Source organism: Tetrao urogallus (assembly GCF_951394365.1).
Source record: "Tetrao urogallus genome assembly, chromosome: 25".
Lineage (NCBI taxonomy): Eukaryota > Metazoa > Chordata > Aves > Galliformes > Phasianidae > Tetrao > Tetrao urogallus.
Genome location: NC_136838.1, coordinates 4113847 through 4131045, shown reverse-complemented (window position 1 = coordinate 4131045; position 17199 = coordinate 4113847). Strand labels below are relative to the sequence as shown.

At 54.7% G+C, this 17199-nt stretch overlaps 2 protein-coding genes across 2 annotated transcripts; both read right to left on the bottom strand.

Moving 5' to 3' along the window:
- Window positions 1-3081: 3081 nt before the first annotated feature.
- On the bottom strand, window positions 3082-4872 carry GDF1 (growth differentiation factor 1; the record flags this gene model as incomplete). Its single annotated transcript, XM_079546863.1, has 2 exons — window positions 3082-3911; window positions 4587-4872. The coding sequence occupies 2 exons, from the start codon at window positions 4870-4872 to the stop codon at window positions 3082-3084; spliced, it is 1116 nt and encodes a 371-aa protein (XP_079402989.1).
- A 1820-nt stretch (window positions 4873-6692) lies between these two features.
- Window positions 6693-16869, bottom strand: CERS1 (ceramide synthase 1; the record flags this gene model as incomplete). Its single annotated transcript, XM_079546827.1, has 7 exons — window positions 6693-6735; window positions 7205-7353; window positions 7903-8050; window positions 8980-9141; window positions 9501-9681; window positions 10211-10370; window positions 16648-16869. 7 exons carry the CDS (start codon window positions 16867-16869, stop codon window positions 6693-6695), a joined length of 1065 nt encoding a protein of 354 aa, XP_079402953.1.
- Between the last annotated feature and the right edge of the window lie 330 nt (window positions 16870-17199).

Here is a 17199-nt window from a genome sequence, read left to right as displayed (position 1 = left end):
GAAGAAGTAGTGGAAACTGGGGATTATATTGGTTTTGAAGTAAAGACTACAATGTTACCGAAGCAGGTTGGAGAAATGGACAAAGCAGGCAGTTGTTGGAAGGTGGCCTCTGATAGATGGGTACAATTAGAGATAACGGGGTAGGCTTTTGTGTGGCTTCTTCGGTGATGAACGCAGATAGCCGAGGTTCAGGTGTTGCAGAACAAACCCGGAGCTGCTTTTTCAGGTAGTGCACCCAGCTGTGCCATCGGTGCTGGCTGAAGAAATAGCTGGAAGTCAGAACTGAGAACAGCACATAAGAGAAGCCATCCAATTTCTGAGTTGTACCCATATCTTAAATAAGTCATATGGGAACACTGGGAGCATTTTATTGGTGTCTAAACCTTTTTAGAAACGGCGCAGAGAATCACAGCTCCTGCAGACCCGGGTGGATCGGATCCCAAACTGCCAACCTCAGCCTCCCACCAGGCAGAGACGAGCAGAGCGATTCTGACCTCGGGGTTTGAAAGGTTGGCATTAAGTTAGCGTTCTATCAAAGGGCTCCAAGTGTTTCTAGTCTTTTTTTGGGGGGGAACTCGAAATACCTCTCATATGAATGTACTTAAGCGATGTAAAACCCACTTTTTGTATCTGGGGGGAAAGCCCTTTCATCACTGTCCTTTCTGTAGAGTGTTGACCCGCTTTCATCACCTGTATTTGCTGTAGTTTTCAGGAGTGTCTCTTCCCCAGCACAGACCTGGTGTAGCATACCCACAAACGTGAGTAGCGTGCACATAGAATGGAACAGGTGTTCAGCATTTGTGTTCAGTCCTGCAGTGAACGTGGTTCAAGAACTGCAAAATAAACTCCAATTTTCCAGAAACGAAAACCATTCTTTTCTCATAAAAAGCCTCCAGCGTTTAGACTTCTACAATGCGAAAGAATGGAGACACAGGCCACCTTCCTTCCTTGTGAGATGGACTGTTTTATTTATTAACATTGCCGAAGGGCTTTTTTAATTTTTTTTTTTTCCTTCTGTAGGCTGCGTAGCTGCATAGACTTTTCAGATAGGTTTAAGCTGTAACCCTCTGTGCAATGCAATCCATTGAGTAATGTAACCCCCTCCTCCGCCCTCCCCCCTTTATTTCACTGATGGGAATGCCTGCCTCTGCTTCTGCTGTTTTTTTTCCTTTGTAGCAGTTACTCTGAGTTTTATAAATCCAGACATCAGTGCTAGCACGGTGTTACTCTTTTGATTTTGTCTCAGTTTGTTTTAAACCTGTTTGTCATCAATAAAATATTAATAAACAGCTCTTGCATTCACGGTGGCCCCCTACCTTTCAATGAGGAAACCATGCACCATTCATTAAAACTTAGTCTGATTGTAGAAACTTCAAGTTTATTACTTCCTTTAAACAGGGACTGGTACAAAAGTGGGGGGTGGGCAGAGCGGACGGGGGGAAGCAAATGCAGATCCTGGGTGGGTGCTCAGCTGTGCTCAGCCTGGCCCCAGCAACAGCTCTGCATCTCAGTCCGCTCCAGCCACCAAAAGGAAAGGAGGGGTTTGTAAATTCCCTCCTGTTTTAATGGGGAGAGAAGGAAAACGGCTCCTGCTGGGTTACGGCCCACTCAAAGCTCTTAAAGCCTTCAGTGGAGGACGCTGCTTTCTCTGCGCTACGTTAGGGGTTACTGCTGGCTGGGGGGAAGCTGAAGGTGAGTGCTACCAGGTGAGGGCTGCTCTCCAACTACTCAGCCTGGTTCAGGAGTGGCAGCAGGGCAGTGCTGCAGGAAGACGCTCCTCTGCAGCTCCGGCAGTGGTTTAAACCCTTAGTGCTTCCTTGGAGCTGCACTCGGCAATACTTCATCAGATCTTGAGACAACACAGGTACAAAAAAAAAGTAAAAACAGTCCAGGCTGTGCTGTCAGGCTCATATTTCAAAAAAAAATAATTCAAGTTAACTCAGATTCCTTGTCTGCTCCCCCCACCCCCAAAAACCAGCAAAGCTGCAGCAGTGCCAGGAAAGCCTCTGCTGGAAGGGCAGCACACAGCACTGCCATGGCGTTAAACACTGCGAGAGCAACTGCTGCATTGGACTGAGGACCACAGCCAAGAGCTGCAGATCTGTCCACAAATCCTCAAAAAAAAAAAAAAAAGAACTAAAAAAACTAAAAGCCAAATAAATCACAAATAACCCCCAAAAGCATATGCGCATTATTAACGTGGTGCCTGCATTACGAGGGTTGTAATACTGCTGTGCAAAGCTGCTGCTGCCTGCACTCACTGCTTCACTCAGCTGAATTTGGCGCTGTGCTGCAGCAGAGGGAGCTCAGGGGGGTTCAAACGCCACCGACTGCTGCACACATGGCACCGCGTGCCCCTGCTGTCCTTCCTCAGCCCCAGCGCCTCCCCTGCGGTGCTGCTCCACAGAGGCTGATGCAGACAAACCCTCCACAACAGGTGAATGGGGGCTGAACAAAAAGCAGTGCTACAGAGAACTCAGCTCCAAGTACACCAACATGCAGCTCAGGTGTGAAGCAGAAGCACCGCTGTCCCACAGCCTCCACTGCCCCGGGGAAGGGATTCAGTCGCGACACAGCTCGTGTCACGACACCATACCTCTTCCTGCAGTTGGACCAGAGCTGCTGCAGCTGAACCTGCCAGCATCACTTCAAATTTGTCATTTCGTTTTGCATCGCCTAAGCTGCAAAAAGCTGAAAACAACAAAGCCCAGCAGCAGCAGCTGCTCTGCCAGGCACAGGAGGAGGCCGGGATTCCCAGCCTGGTGTCTCTGCCACCCACAGCGGATGGCTGAGCAGCACCCAGGGTCAGACCTGATCATAACCCCGTCCCCACCTGCAGGCTCTGACAGAGCACCTCAGGGCACCCAGCACAGCACGACCACTAAACCAGCCCTGTCACCATCCCGTCACACAGACCTCCTCCCTGCCTGCACGTGAGGAAGGCAGCACAGAGGGGAGCTCTGACCTCCTTGTCCCAGTAGGAAACTCCCTAAGCACCAGCACAGAGGGCATTTATCACACTTGGATTTATTCCATCAATCATTCCGTGTCCCCCACGGCGCATACCCACCATCCACTCCTCTATCTGCAGCCACACTCATCCACCACCATGTCCTCGTAGTGCCTCAGCACCACGTTGTCACTGTTGTCATAGTAGAGGATGGAGATGGGGGACAGCCTGACGGGGACGCAGCAGGGCTGGGGTGTCCCCTCCGGGTCCAGTGAGTGCACCATGGTCTGCAGGATGGCGTGGTTGGTGCTGTTGAGCTCAGCTGTCAGGGGGAAGGGGCACTCGCCCAGGCAGTAGTTGGCCATGTAGCCCTGCGGGGCGATGATCCAGTTCTCCCAGCCGACGTCACTGAAGCTGATGTAAAGGCGCCGGGGCTTACAGAGGTTGCTCGGTGTGACGGGGACGTTGTAAGCGCTCCTCCTCCTCCTGGATGCCCCGCACTGCTGGCTGAGGGTCACCACCAGGAGAGAGGCATCCAGGAACGAGTCGATGCCGGCACAGAGGCCCTGTGGCCCTGCGCTCAGCGGGGCTGAGGCTCCGTCTCCGCTCACCGCGATCTCCAGGATCAAGCCCAGGTTCCTGCTGTGAGTTGTCCAGTCCTTTGCCACATCGCTCAGGTTGAAGAGCAGAGACTTGTGCAGGCGGGCGAAGGACTGCTCCACCAGCAGCTTGCGGCCTGGCTCCAGGGACGGCGTCCCCCTCAGTGGCACCTGGCAGCTGCGGTACAGCCGCAGCTCAAAGCCCTGCCCCTGGCCGGGGCTGTGGTACGAGTTGTGGCTGAACTTGAGCTCCAGCTGAGCCATCGTCAGGCGCTCACCCTCCTCCAGCACAGAGAGGTTAAAGTACAGACGCTTCTGCAGACACAGCAGCGGATGGGGCTGTGTGCTGTGAATGAAGTGGCCTGATGGAGAAGAAGAAATAGAGGTGGCGGTGTCTGAACCCCCTTATGGCGAGCAGGATCAGCCTCCCAGTAGTCAATCAAGCTCCTGGCTGCACACGAAGAGGAAGACGGGCAGAGCAGAGACAGGCAGCTCTACACATCCACAACCGCTGGATCAAGATGACAGTGCCGTGGGATGGGGCCATCAGCCCCACAGCACAGCCTGCAGAAAACTGTCAGCATCTGCCCCAGGGCAGAAGCGTTGTTAGAGGACGGAGGGAAAGGAGGGCGGATAGCAGCAAACCGACTGAAGTGACGAGCTGCCTGTGAAAGCCAGCCCTAGATTTCCACTGGAAATCTGAGCTCAACAGAACCCAATCGTGCCTTGAGATGTGGATGGCATTGACAAAGCAGCTGCCACGTAAAGGAATGGCTCAGAGCAGCCCGAGGCAGGAGGACCAAAAGGAGAAGGGGGACAGGACCCAGCAGGATTGCTGAGCATCTGCCTCCACCCGAAGCTGGGAGCCTGAACTCTAACATCATTACCTACAACACGCTCACAGATCAGACCATACACAGGCAGGACTGGTCTCAGAAACCACTTCTGGCTGCTGCCCTGTCCTCCCCCAGCCATTCCCAGCCCAGACCACAGAGAGGCTTTCAAAAGGCAGGACTCAAACGGCAGCATTTCTGTACCTTGGTCAGCGAAGACACGGATGATGTTCCCAGGGACGTTAAACTCTTCCACTCTACAACCATCCACCGGGTCTCTGTTTGTTGCAGGAGAGCTCTTTCTCTTCTGGAAGATCCGCCAGAGAACGGATGGCACCGGAATGGGGATTTTGGGGCTGGGCTTCACGCTCAGACCCAGGGATTTTAACAGCAAACTTTCCTGTAAGCTTAAATCCATCCCCAGACTCACAGTAAGGAGAGCCCAGGCTAGGCCAGCTCCAAAGCTGGCACGCACAGGGAGAGGCCACATCACTCCGCTTTCCTGACCGCAGACAAAGAGCAGCGCTGTGCACAGGACCCACTGCCAGCTGCACTGAAGACAGGGCCAGGGGGTGATGATTGCCTGATGGGAGCCTTTGATCTCGTTAGTGCTCAATTAGCACACAGGGATTCCCAGGATTGGGCAGAGGGTGTGAACGGTCCCCCCTGGCTCCCCAGGGCCTTTTAACCCTTTGAGGCTGTGGCAGGAAAGCAGCTCAGAGCTCCCTCCCCTTCTGCATCTCCACACCCCTGAGGTCCAACAAGAAGTTCCACGCAGCAGCAATGCTGCCAGCACACCGAGCTGCTCCCCGTGCCCTGGAGAAGGGCGGATCTGGTGGCCACTCCACTCAGACTGGGGAGATGCTGCTCAGTCCAGGCTTTCTCTCACTGCCTCCTCCCCAATCAGCTCCTCAATCACAGCATTTAACACTTCTCTCCAAACGCTGTTAACTTCCAGCACAGCACATCTTCAAGCTCTGCCCTTCAGCTCCCACCTCCCACCATCCTCCCACAGCCCGGGTGCACAGACAGCAACCAGCACCCACTTCCCACACAGGGTCCCCCCGATCAGGCACACACACACCAAATGCTGCAACCCAAGCAGTGCCAGTGCCCAGCACTCCAACACACTGAGATTCAGCTTCCTTCTTTTCCTCCTTCCTGCAAATCCAGTTCAAAAGCCAAGAAACTAAAGCACACAGATAGAGCCCTCTGAAACTCTGCTAGGAAATTACAAGGTGACGCATCCTGCCACAGCTTGGCAGTTTCCATCAAGCCAAAGTCACATTTTGCTTTCAGTTTCCCTGAGGCTCACGTGGCAGCAGTGAGTCAAATCAACATTAAGAGATCAAACAGTAAAAAATAAAAAAAAAAAAAATAATAATAATTAGTCAACCTCTGATGCCTGGAGCGGATGCATCCAGTATCCTACCACTGCCTACTGATTCCAACTGGGGGGAGCTCTGTGCTGGGTCAGCCCCAGCCCCCAGACTCCACCAGGCTTGGGTCAACGCTGCCTGGAAAATCAGCACAGGCAGCAGAGATTGACTGCTCTTCACTCAAACAAGCAGACGTTGCTGGGCAAGAGTCTGCAGATATCTCTTACATGGGCTTTTTAAGCAAACAAGATGTCCTGGCCCTCATCCTGGGCTGGAATAATGCTCTAGGGCTGGGTTTCCAGGAAGACCTGCACGTGAGAACTGTGCTGCATGCTGCAGCCTCCAGAGAAGCACAGACATCTCCGAGTTAGAGACCCCTCCAGGTCAGCAAGGCCCAGAAGTGCACTGCTTCACCTCTCTGCTGCCTGCTGGCTCCAGGAGCAGAGCTGGCTTTGGGCTCCCTATGCCTGATACTGCAGTGCCAATGGGGGAGAGGACGTTCCCCTCCCCACCTGACACTGCAACAGAGAACCCTTCAGTGCTGCTGAGGCAGAGTGGTGGGGAGGGGCCAATGCAAACAACAGGAGAAATCACAAAGGGACTGAGAATAGCTGAGGGATGGATGGAGTGAGAGAGGAAGCACCAGGGGACCTAAAGCCAGCTCCAAATCCTACCTGGACCAGCAAAGTCACTGCCCTCTCAACTGAACCAGCACGTACAGGCTACAGAAAGTACACAGCATCAGGTGAAGCCTGGTCACAGGCAAGGCCTGGCAGGGGCCCGTTCCATCAGTGGCATCTCTTCCCCGGCTCCAGGCAGGGGATGAAGGGGCGTTGGGGATTAAGCTCTTCTTGTGCCTTTCATTTGCTGGGATTGAGCGTAGGGTCCTGGCTCAGTCCCCAGATCCAGCCAGGCTGCAGCAGCCACGCTCTTATAACCGCTTGTCTTTCACAAGTCCGTTCTTCAGGTGCATCCTGTGAATGAGAGCACAGCAGACAATGAGCTTGGGCCTCTGCACTGACTCTCCCTCCCTTACTCTCACACATCACTGCTGATCTGCCATAACAGGCTCATGCAGGCGTTTTGAGGCTGGTCCCATCAGTCAGACCTGCTTTACGGGATCCGGCAGCTCACCTGACTTTGTGCTCCACACAAACAGCAGATGCTGCTCAGGGAGCAGTGTCACACACAGAGCCAGTTCTGCTGGTGAGGAGGGGAAGGGAAAGGTGAGGATTCGTGGGACAAAGGTGGACAGACACACCGCAGTGCTGAGATGTGGAGACACAAAGTTCTTCCCGATCCCTGCAGCTATTTTTTACACTCTGCATCAAGACATCCTTCTCTTTTCCAGCCCAGCGGTGGATGCTTTGAATGCTGCTCCACGGCATCTTCCCTTCTCCCAACCCAGAGGTGCTGCCCATGTCCCCACCCCTGCCCACGCACCCTTCTTTCAGAGCATTGGGCAGCTGGAGCCCACTCTCTTTCTTCTTGCCCGCTGTGGTTTTCTTGCTGTCCTCCACATCGTACTCGCGCACGTCATTCACCTCGTGCACCTGCCCCATCAGCACCTTGGCCACAAACAGGACGATGTACTGCAGGGGGAAAGGCAAACTATCAGCCACAACCCCAGGCCCAGAGCTGTTCCACCCAGCCCGCTCCATCCCATCTGCTGCATGGGGCGTTCCTCTGCTGCTTTCAGCCCCGCAGAAGGCAGCTCCCATAGGGGTGGCCAAAGCTCCTACAAATGCCATTTTGACTGATTTCATCACCCCCAGACAATGGATGCAGCTGCCACCCAGCCCAGGGTTCAGCCTCACCCCTCCCCCAGAACTTCAGGAGATGCCATGGCTTTTGTGCCTGTGTCCCTGTGTCACATTCCCACCTGCTCCAGTGCCAAGGAGCCCCCGGGGCAATGACAGTCTGTTACAATCCCTTCCCCTGGATCCCTGGGCTGAGACATTCTCCATTCCAGCACCAAGAAGCCCTCTGGGCACTGCCCTCCTCCCTCCCCTCTCAAACCCCACGCTTCCCCCATGCCTGCAGCTCCCACAGCCACCCTGGAGAGGCAGGCAGCAAGCATTGCACAGCGGCAGCTGAGGCAGGAGAGGCAGCGCAGGGGTGGCTGAGCTTCCCCTACTCACCAGAAACCAGTAGATGTTCATCAGAGTGAGGACAAGGAGCAGAGCATTGAAGAAGAAATAGAAGGGGATATTAGGAACCGACTGGAGGCTGGAGTAGCAAGTGGCGTAGAGCACCTTGAGGGGAAACCAGTAGAGACGGAACCAAAACCTGCCAGGGCAGAGGGAGCAGGGTGGGATTAATGGCCCCCAGGGATCCCCAGAGCAGCTGCCTCCAGCACAGCCTCCCTTGTCAACTCCTCTTGCAGCTGGCAGTCCCAGCCCCTGGCATCTGATTTGGGTTTAAAGGCCTGGTTCTAAGACTTCACACACGCAGGTACATCAGTGAGGGTACTATTGCCACAGGCTGAGCACCAGCACCAGGGCTGAGAAATGGCTTTCTCAGAGTAGAGGCAATTCTACAGTGCAGATTTTCTCAGCTGGATGGGGGCACAGCAGAGGAGTACAGCTGGAAGGTTTTCTTAGTTCTGCGCATCCCTTGTTTATCACTCAAAACCTTCCTTGTTCTCCTCCCCCTCATATCAATCGCTCCTGTTGCCACCTCTCCTTTTCAGAGAAGCCTGCAGAGAGGGAGGAAGGAGACAAAGGGATGCACCAGGAGTGACAACCTGTGAGTAATTTATCTCTGCTCTTCATCTTTCTCTCCTGCCTTTCCCCAGGAGGAGCAGCAGGGCTGGGATCTGAGGCCCACATCCCATTTGCTTCTTCAAAAAAAACCAAAAAAAAAAAAAAGAAGAAGAAGAAAAAAAAAAAACAACCCACAAAAATTGTTTATTAATGCTAAAACCAAATGAGTGGGAAAATGGGAACAGCTCCTCCTCCCCTGGGGTCATTTGTCATGCTGCAAGCAAAATTTCACAGGCACTTCTGTGGTGACAGACGGCAAAGTGACTACAGAAGGATTCCAAGCCCAGCATGGGGTCAGGCTCTGCAGGAACCTCTTCCCAAATAGTTTATAGAAACAACTCGTTCCCATGCACACACACCCAGCAGGCTGTACCCCGGGGCACCAGGGGGACTGCAAAAGCTGGCAAGGATAGCTGGAAGTGGGATCAGGGCTGGGTAGGCAGACAAACTCACCAGCTGACACTGAAGGTGAGGCAGCCAATGTTGGAGATGATGTCGTTGAGCCGATGGTAGACACCCCCCCGGTGCTTGAAGTAGACATTGAGCTTAGTGAATTCCAGCTGCACGTCATTAATATCATGCAGGAAGAGCACGAGGATGCCCACGTTGTGGTACCTACAGGAAAGGGGAACAGGGAGGGAGGGAGACCACCGGGTCTGCGTCAGCACACAGCACACATCACCCCCCGCACCATAAGCAGCTGGGCTCTGTGAATAGCACAGAACGAGGCCTGGGAAGGCACAGCATGGCAGCAGGCTGCAGGGCAGGTCTGCACTATGCAACGGTTTGTGAGCACTGGGATTGCTGTGGGAGTGCAGGGTTAGAGGTGGGAAGAATCTGCGCCGGCCCAGGGTGAGTCCCTCAGTACACAGGAGATGCATGGGAGCACAGAAAAGCCACAGCCTTTGCTGCACGCTGCCCAAGGCTGGCACAGGTACAGCACAGGGGGACAGCACGACAGCCAAGGCCCTCACCTGAAAGCGTAGGAGAAGGCTATAAGGGTCAGAGCAACCACGTGGTGGAGCAGCATGACAACGGAGTCCTTGCGCCACGTGTCCATGTAGGCAGTGGCATAGATGGAGTGCCCATAGAAGCTGCACTGCAACAGGTAGGCGATAGCGATGTCTGTGGGCACATCCATGCCCTTCTTCCAGTCTAAAATGGGAGAAAGACACCCAGGGTGAACCCAGAGCCTTCATCAGCATCACAGAGGAGAGCAAACAGCCAGGAGCCAACAGCAGCAGAGCTGCCCTGGGCGCCTGTCAGCACTTTGCTGTGCTCAGCTTCCACTCAGGACTTCCCAGATGAAAACGAGGTGAATTCTGGAAGAGGACCCAGGCATCCTGGCTCCCAGATTCCTCCTCTGGCATCAGACCCATTCCCACTCAGGGACGTAGGGCAGAAGCCCTGATTTACTTCCCTCCTTCTCTAACTCCTCAACCCCTCTTTGCTCCGTAGCCAAAACCCAGACCCTGCTGTCTGCAACAGCCACTAGGTGACACCCTCTCTGTAACAAAGTAATAGAGGCGGTCTGTTCTGCACTAAAATCATCACAGAAAAGTTAATGTGGAGGCTTGGTCTGAGAATTTCTCTCCCACCAACTTCAGTTCCCTCGTTCAACTCAGGTTTCCTATGAACCTGAACATCCTACTGCACACCCCCTTCTCCCTGACTCTTACTGTACCATAAAAAACGGACGGTGGGTCGTAGAAGAAGGGGTAGTCAGTGAAGAACAGCAGGTAGCAGCCATAGGACCAGGATATTGTGTAGAAAAGCAGCTTCCAGGCACTCTCAGGCATCTTGGCAGCATCTTTTGGCTGCAGCTTGCACCACTCACCGAAGGGCTGTAAGGAGAAGGGAGAAGCGTCACCACACGGCAAGGAGACCCCGAGGAGCCCAGCACAGAGCTCACAGAATCCCTAAGGGACTCCAACACCGCACTCTGCAGGCACTGCCAGAGAGGACAAAACCAAGGACGTGAGTCTCATTATTTTGGCTTTCTTTACAGCTTGAGCTACGAGGCCTGAGAAAGAGACTAAAGCGGGGAAAAACGCAAAGTTGGAGATTCATCCACTCTGCCTTGGCCACATTGGAAAGCTGCAAAAGCAGAGCCTTGCAGAGAAGGAGGAAATCTACAGCATGCATCCCAGGGTCTGGGCATCACTCCATCACCCTGGCTCCAGGAGCAGGGCTGACCACAGCTTGCTTTTGCAGAACAGAATCAATACAACTGTAATAAAATCAAGTCCCATCTGCATAAGGAAATCCAGAAGAGGAAGCTCTAACAATACCACCCTACGCATTTGGACTTTGCAGTGCTGCCAGGTCCCAGAAAAGAACCTTTCAAGGGAGGAAGTGATGGTTCTGCTGAGTCCTGAACACAGCTGCTGCTGCTGCTTTCCATGCAGCGGGGCACAGCATCCTCCTGCACAGCCAGCACCGGAGGGAGCAACTCTGCATGTAACGTGCATGTAAGGGCTGCTCCTCCTGCTCCCTCGCCCCAGGCTCACCCACAGCTGGCTTGTTTTTCCCTCCTGTGGTTTGCAGCACCCTTCCTGCTGGTCAGAACTCAGAGACAGGAGGCAAAGCCTCCCCAAATATGGCCAAAGTGATGAAGGAGAGGACGAGCAGCTCAGTGGATCGCTTGTTCTATTTAGAATGAAACTTTCTCACTTCAAGCTCCCCACGATGCTGAGGATGATGAGTAGTGCACATGATTTTTGATACTCACACTTCGCAACAGCAAGAGAGCGAGGGGCCGGGGGCTGCTCAGAAATCACAATGAAAGCAAAGCTCCAGCATTAAGCAGCTCAGCTCTCCAGGAGTGAAATGAAGGATAGCATGAGCTGCTCCGGCTCAGATCATGAGCGCTCCGCAGGATGAGCGAGCGCCCTCAGCTCAGCCATGGCTCTCAGCGCTGATGTTTTCCCTCAGTGGCAGCTGAGCAACACCAGACACCATCTCTGCTTCTAATCATGAGACCGACAGGGCCCTACCAGTCCCAGCAGCCTCCACCCGGCTGCAGCAGAGCATCACTCAGCGTCCAGCAGGAATTGCCTCTCCTGAAACAGATAACACACCCCGAGGCCCCGGGTGGGGGAGCTCCACTGGGAGAGATAAGCCAGAGATGAAAACAAAACGCTTGCAAAGTAACCATACCCTGCCCCAGGTCAGCACTTTCTGCAGCCCGCGCCTGGCTCCTTGATGCTCAAAGGCTATATTAAGGCTCCAGCTGTCCCCAGGCAGAGGCCCGCCTGGCTTTTAGCCCCTCTCTGTGTCAGACTTTCAAAGGACTCCACACTCGGTCTAAAAGTGCTTTGTTCTGAGCTTAGAGCAGCGCTGGGAAATTCCGACCTGGAAGCAGCAGCCCCAAACGCTCTGCCAAGCTGCCCACAGCCCCTGCAGCCAAAGAGGGGCAGCGCCGGCCTCCCCGTGCATCCTGCATTCACAGCATGGCTGAGAACACACTGCTGCCAAAGCTTCTTCCAACAGGAGCCACGGCAGGAAAAAGAGAAGGAAGCTTGAAGGGTGAATGAATAATGCAGAGACAGAAAGTCCCGAGCCCAGAAAGCATGAATTATTTGTATCTCCATAAAGTGGAGCAGAGAAGCAGCTCAGCTGCGGGGGCAGCTCAACACTTTGCCAAGGCAGACCTTTGCCACTCCTGTGCTTTTCATTAGGGACTGGATTTAGGACATAGGGCTCAAGCCCACGACCCCGTTGCAGCAGTGCTGTCAGTCACCAGCCAAGTCACTCAGCTGCATCTCTGCACCTCAGTTCCCCACCTGAAAAGGGTGAAGGCGACTACATTTCTATTCCAGGCAGGCAGAGCTGACGACAAGGGTTATCACTCAGCACATCCTGCTGGGCCAGCCGTTTCTGGAGGCTCGGGCCCTTGGCAGAGGTTGTAACAGTGAAGCAAACCTGGCAAACCTGTCCTGAGGGCAGGAGACGTGTGAGGTAGGAGATGCGCAAGGCATGAGATGCCCTCCTGCTACCCAGCTGTCGTCCCCATGGCAACAGCACGGAGATGCCTGTTGCTAAGGGCAACGGGTGCTGCTGCTGGAGCAGTGGATCTGGCTCCGGCTGAAAGAGCCCAAAGCTCTTGGCAAGTGATGTAATGGGGCTGCTCTTAAAGGACGACCGGCTCTTCCTACCTCCTCCACGATACTCCCACACAAACCTTCACAAGAACCTTCTGATTCACTTGTAAAATTAATGGGAAACAGGGTGGGAGGGCTGCGCCAGCTCCCCCGCACTGCCTGGCACAACCCGGGGACTGGGAAAGAGCACAGCAGCGGGTGAGAGCACTGTGAGAGCAGCTTGGAGCCGGAGGGAAAGAAAAACCAAATGGAAACTGCTGCTGCCCACAGCTCCAGAGAAGTGTCAAAAAATATGTACTCAGAGAAAAAACCAAACACACTCACAGCCCTCCTGCAGCCTGGGGCACTGGAGAAAAGCAGAGCATCCCCTTAAATCTGCGGGCAGCTACAGCAGCAGGGCAGGAGTCCTCCCAGCAACCTGGCAGGTTTGCAGCGACAGGTTATGAATCACAGCTTGTTACAGCCTCTCAGCGCCTCGGTTTCTCAGCAAAGGCACTGGGAAGCTGGGCTGGGCTCTGGACAACACTTCCCAGATAAATGTGACGAAATGCACTGTGACAATTGCAGCAAGCCAAAAGGCATTATTTCTTCCTCGGTTCCTCTGCAAGCAGTCAAATTTCCCCCACGGAGAGAAAAGCAATAGCAGACACTCTCTGGAGACCCAACACAGCTGCCAACAGGGTGCTGCGGGGGCTGAATAACCTTCTCATGCCTGAGTGCTGACACAGCAGCACGGGGAGGGCAGCCCCCGCTCGGAGACCTGCGGCTTCGCTCCCAGAGTGAAGAAAAGGCCCATTGTTGTGGTTCCCCCCTCGAGCTGCCACAGTTTGTGCTTCAAATGCTGAGCAGAGCGCAGTGGGATGAGCCGGGGAGGTGGGTGCGGAAGAGCCAGCAGCAAGGGCTGCTCTGGGCGGTGGGTTTGGGGACAGCAATCGTTCCCTTCAATTCACATGCCCTGTTCTGGGGTTTGGAAACAAAACAAGCCTTGACAATACTATAAAACGGAGAGAAGTTACATAAATCACTGAGAGGGAGAAGAGGGAGCATTGCATTCCAGCTTCCACATCAGTGCTGAGACTATATGGTAGCACTTCTCTAGAAACTCTGTTTTCAGAGCCATTTTCCAATGTGCAAAATACTTCTCCTTGCAGAAGACACTGCAACGTCCTACAAATTATGCCACCGAGGCAGCAAGCTGACTAGTGGGCCTAAAACAGAAAACATTCACCCACTGCAGAGAAAAGGCAGCAGGGGGTACCTGACAGCCATCAGATTCAGAGGCAGAACTGGAGCTTTCATTCAGAACAGAATGCACTTGGCTGCCAGCTGCCCTGCAAATGCTCAGCTCACACAGGGATGCTCAGGTTGCTGCTCTTTAACCCAACTCTCAGAGTGCCTGCAGCCACTCCACACACCAGCCGTCGGGGACTCTCCCTGTCTGCTAATCAACTTTTGCTCAGCTACTTGGGATCCTTCCTACACCAAAACAACTCTTTTCCATTTTCACACCAAGCAAGGATCCTGTGAAAAAGAGACGACAGGCAAAAATTATCTTTGCTCTAAGGATGATGGGAAAACCACCTCTAACACACAGACCCAGCAGTTTCAATGGGTGAGAAGCACATGCTCTCAAACCCTAACCAGCCCCCTCCCATCACACGCAGACTCCACTGCTTCTTCAATCCGACGGTCAGATGTTTCGTGACAAAGGTTAAATGCTGCTGTGGTGAGAAACAAAACCGCTGCCCTGCTGCTCCCCCCGAGAAAAGTGGGGCAATGCAAATAGCACAGGAAGAGGTGCATGGCTTCAAGGCACTCGTCTCACAGAGAAGCGGCCAGAGCAAAGTGAGATGCACGGCGTGGTTCAGGCTTCAAGGTCTCACGGTAAGAAGTCACTTCCTCTGCAGACACAGAGTTACAATTCAAGCTGCAAGATCTATTATTTATAAGCAGCACACAGGAAAGTAGCATTCTCCGGACACAGAGTGCATTCATTTTCATAACTGTATTTCAGTTCTTGCAGGGAACGTGAAGGCATTCAAAAGGAGGAAGGATGCTCTGAGTCTGCACTGGGAGGCAGTCCTGAACGTGGGACAAGTTTCCTCCCAGTGTTAAGCAAGAGGGTTTTACTTTCTCACTGACTTTTCCCCAAGTGAGGAAGCCTCTTGCTGGATGCCCCGCTGCCCACGCAGGAGGCACGCAATACAAACCTGTCTCATAAAACCTGCCAAAGGCTGATGAGGACAGCCACAGTCTCCAGCTTTTCCCATACTAAGTCCAGCAGAACAAATAGAGAAATGCTACAAGTTCTTCAATTGGAAGTAAATACACACACAGTTGTCTCTCACTGCTGCCACCCCTCCACCTCTCTGCTGGGAGGAAACTGATGCTATCTCACACTCGCTCACCCCTGCAGCAAACGCAGGCGTAGCCACAAGAACTGGCTCTGATGAACCCTCCTTGCTCCTCTGCAATTACAAACATGACCCACTTCTCCCTGGGAACAATACCTCAGCATTGGTGCACACTGCCAAGTGTCCTCCGAGGGCACGGAGAGGACTGCACAGCTCCAAGAGCTTTTTTCACTCTCTGATTACTGCTCACTCTGTAAAGCTGGGCCTTTTACGGGGAGAAACTGGAGCATGAAGGGAACACACCCCGTTTGTTACAGCAGACCTATCATCACCTCCAGCCCAGAGCTCCCAGGCACTGGGTGCATCCCAGCAGCAGCCCCAGGCAGAGGGGGCTGCAGGGAATGAGGGGAAACAGCCCTGCACAGAAGGCCAGCCCATTATCACTGACACCTTGCCTAACCATCAGCTTCCAATGGCTCCAGAGGCCTTGGACTGGAACTTTGCACAAGGTCAGGCTCCAGCTCCACTGGATAAGCAAAAGCATCTCTGACAAGCAAAGGCAGAGCTGCTTTGGAGGCCTCAGCAACGTAAGCCCTGATGGCCTAATTGCAGGATGCAAGGTAGCTCTCTTCAATCTCTGAAACAGTTTCTGAAGGAAGTGATTTCCCCAGGGCGCACGGCCTGGCCCACGCAGGCACAAGGAGCCCTGCGCTCCCATCACTGCTCCAGGCTGTGTGCTGCTGTGCTCCCGGGAGATGAGAAAACAGCTGAGAGCTGAGGACTCCCACCTGACCCAACACGCAACGCCTGCGTTAGTTCTGCTGTTCCAATCCTCTCAAGGCTGCAGGAACGGCACTGCAGAGCAACAGCACCTCTCTAGGAAGGCAGAGAAGAAGAAATTGCTACTGCTGGGACAGCATCAGAAAGGAAGCAGTAGGGCTCAATTCATTACGGATGCTTCCCACAGCAAAAAATAAGAAATAAAATAAAATTAAACGGGACTGTTCTTCATTCTTAGGGAAGTCCTGTTCATTCTGTTCCTCACAAAGCACCGCATTAACGGCAATGATGGTCAGCAAACCCACACGGGGGCTGAGCAAGCTGCATGCAAGCACCCTGCATCCCCAGCTCTGAAGGTCAGCCCAGCACTGCAGCACGCAGCCAACCCCACCGCCGCGCCAGGGAAGGAAAGCGGGGAAGGACATTTTTCACGCAAACCGCAGCTGATGCTGAGAAATGTGGCCCAGTCCTTTGAACACCTGCAAGAAATAATCCCCGGCCCCCTACCCGACCCCGTTACACAGCGCGGATAGAGCTCTCCCGTGCAACGGGACCCCCGGCCCTCCGGCGACGCTCTGCCCTGCAGGATGCTGCCCGGGGCGGGACCGCAATGCCCCCTCACGGCACGCGGCCCCGGGGGACGGATTTTTCCCACACAAACCACCCGAGCTGCCTAGAAGAACAGCACGATTCTCTGCGCGACGAGCTCGGGATGGAGCCCTGCGGGGCGAGGAGCGGCCGCTCTGCGCAAGGAGGATTCGACCGCAGCGGGAGAGGCGCTCAGCCGCGCAACCCGCGGGGTTTAACCTCAGGGCAGGGCGTCGGAACGAGCCGCAGCCCCGGGAAAGGAGGACCGGAGCCCTCCCGCATCCCGCGGTACTGACCCGAAAGACGCGGCGGGCGGCGGCGCGGCGCAGCACGGTCCAACCCAGCGCGCACAGCCCGCACAGCAGCACTTCTCCCCAGCGCAGGTGCGCGTTCTCGGCCCACGTCCTCCTCGACAGCTCCCAGCCGCAGTCCGCGCAGCCCCGCGCGGCCGCCGCCAGGCTGCCGTATCCGCGCCGCAGCAGCTGCCCGTAGCCGGGCATGGGCTCGGAGCCCCGCATGGCGCTCAGCGTCGCTCGCCCATCGCCCCGCCGTGCCCGGCGGCACCGCGCAGGCTCCGCGCAGAGCGGGTCGGCCCGGCCCCCCCTCCGGCCCCCGCCGTTACCGGGCCATGGAGCCGCCCACGGGAGGAGCCTCCGCGCTCCGGCCGGTGCCTGCTAATGAGCGGCGGCTCATCGGGGGCCTGGCAGCGGGCTGAATGAAGCTACGCCGGAATTTCTAAAGCGGAAAGCGACGCGATCGCTCTCTCGATGGGCCCAGACAGCGGGCACGGCGACAGCGAGACCCGCCGGCAAAAACACCGGGATTTCAGATGGCACCTCGTGATGGGG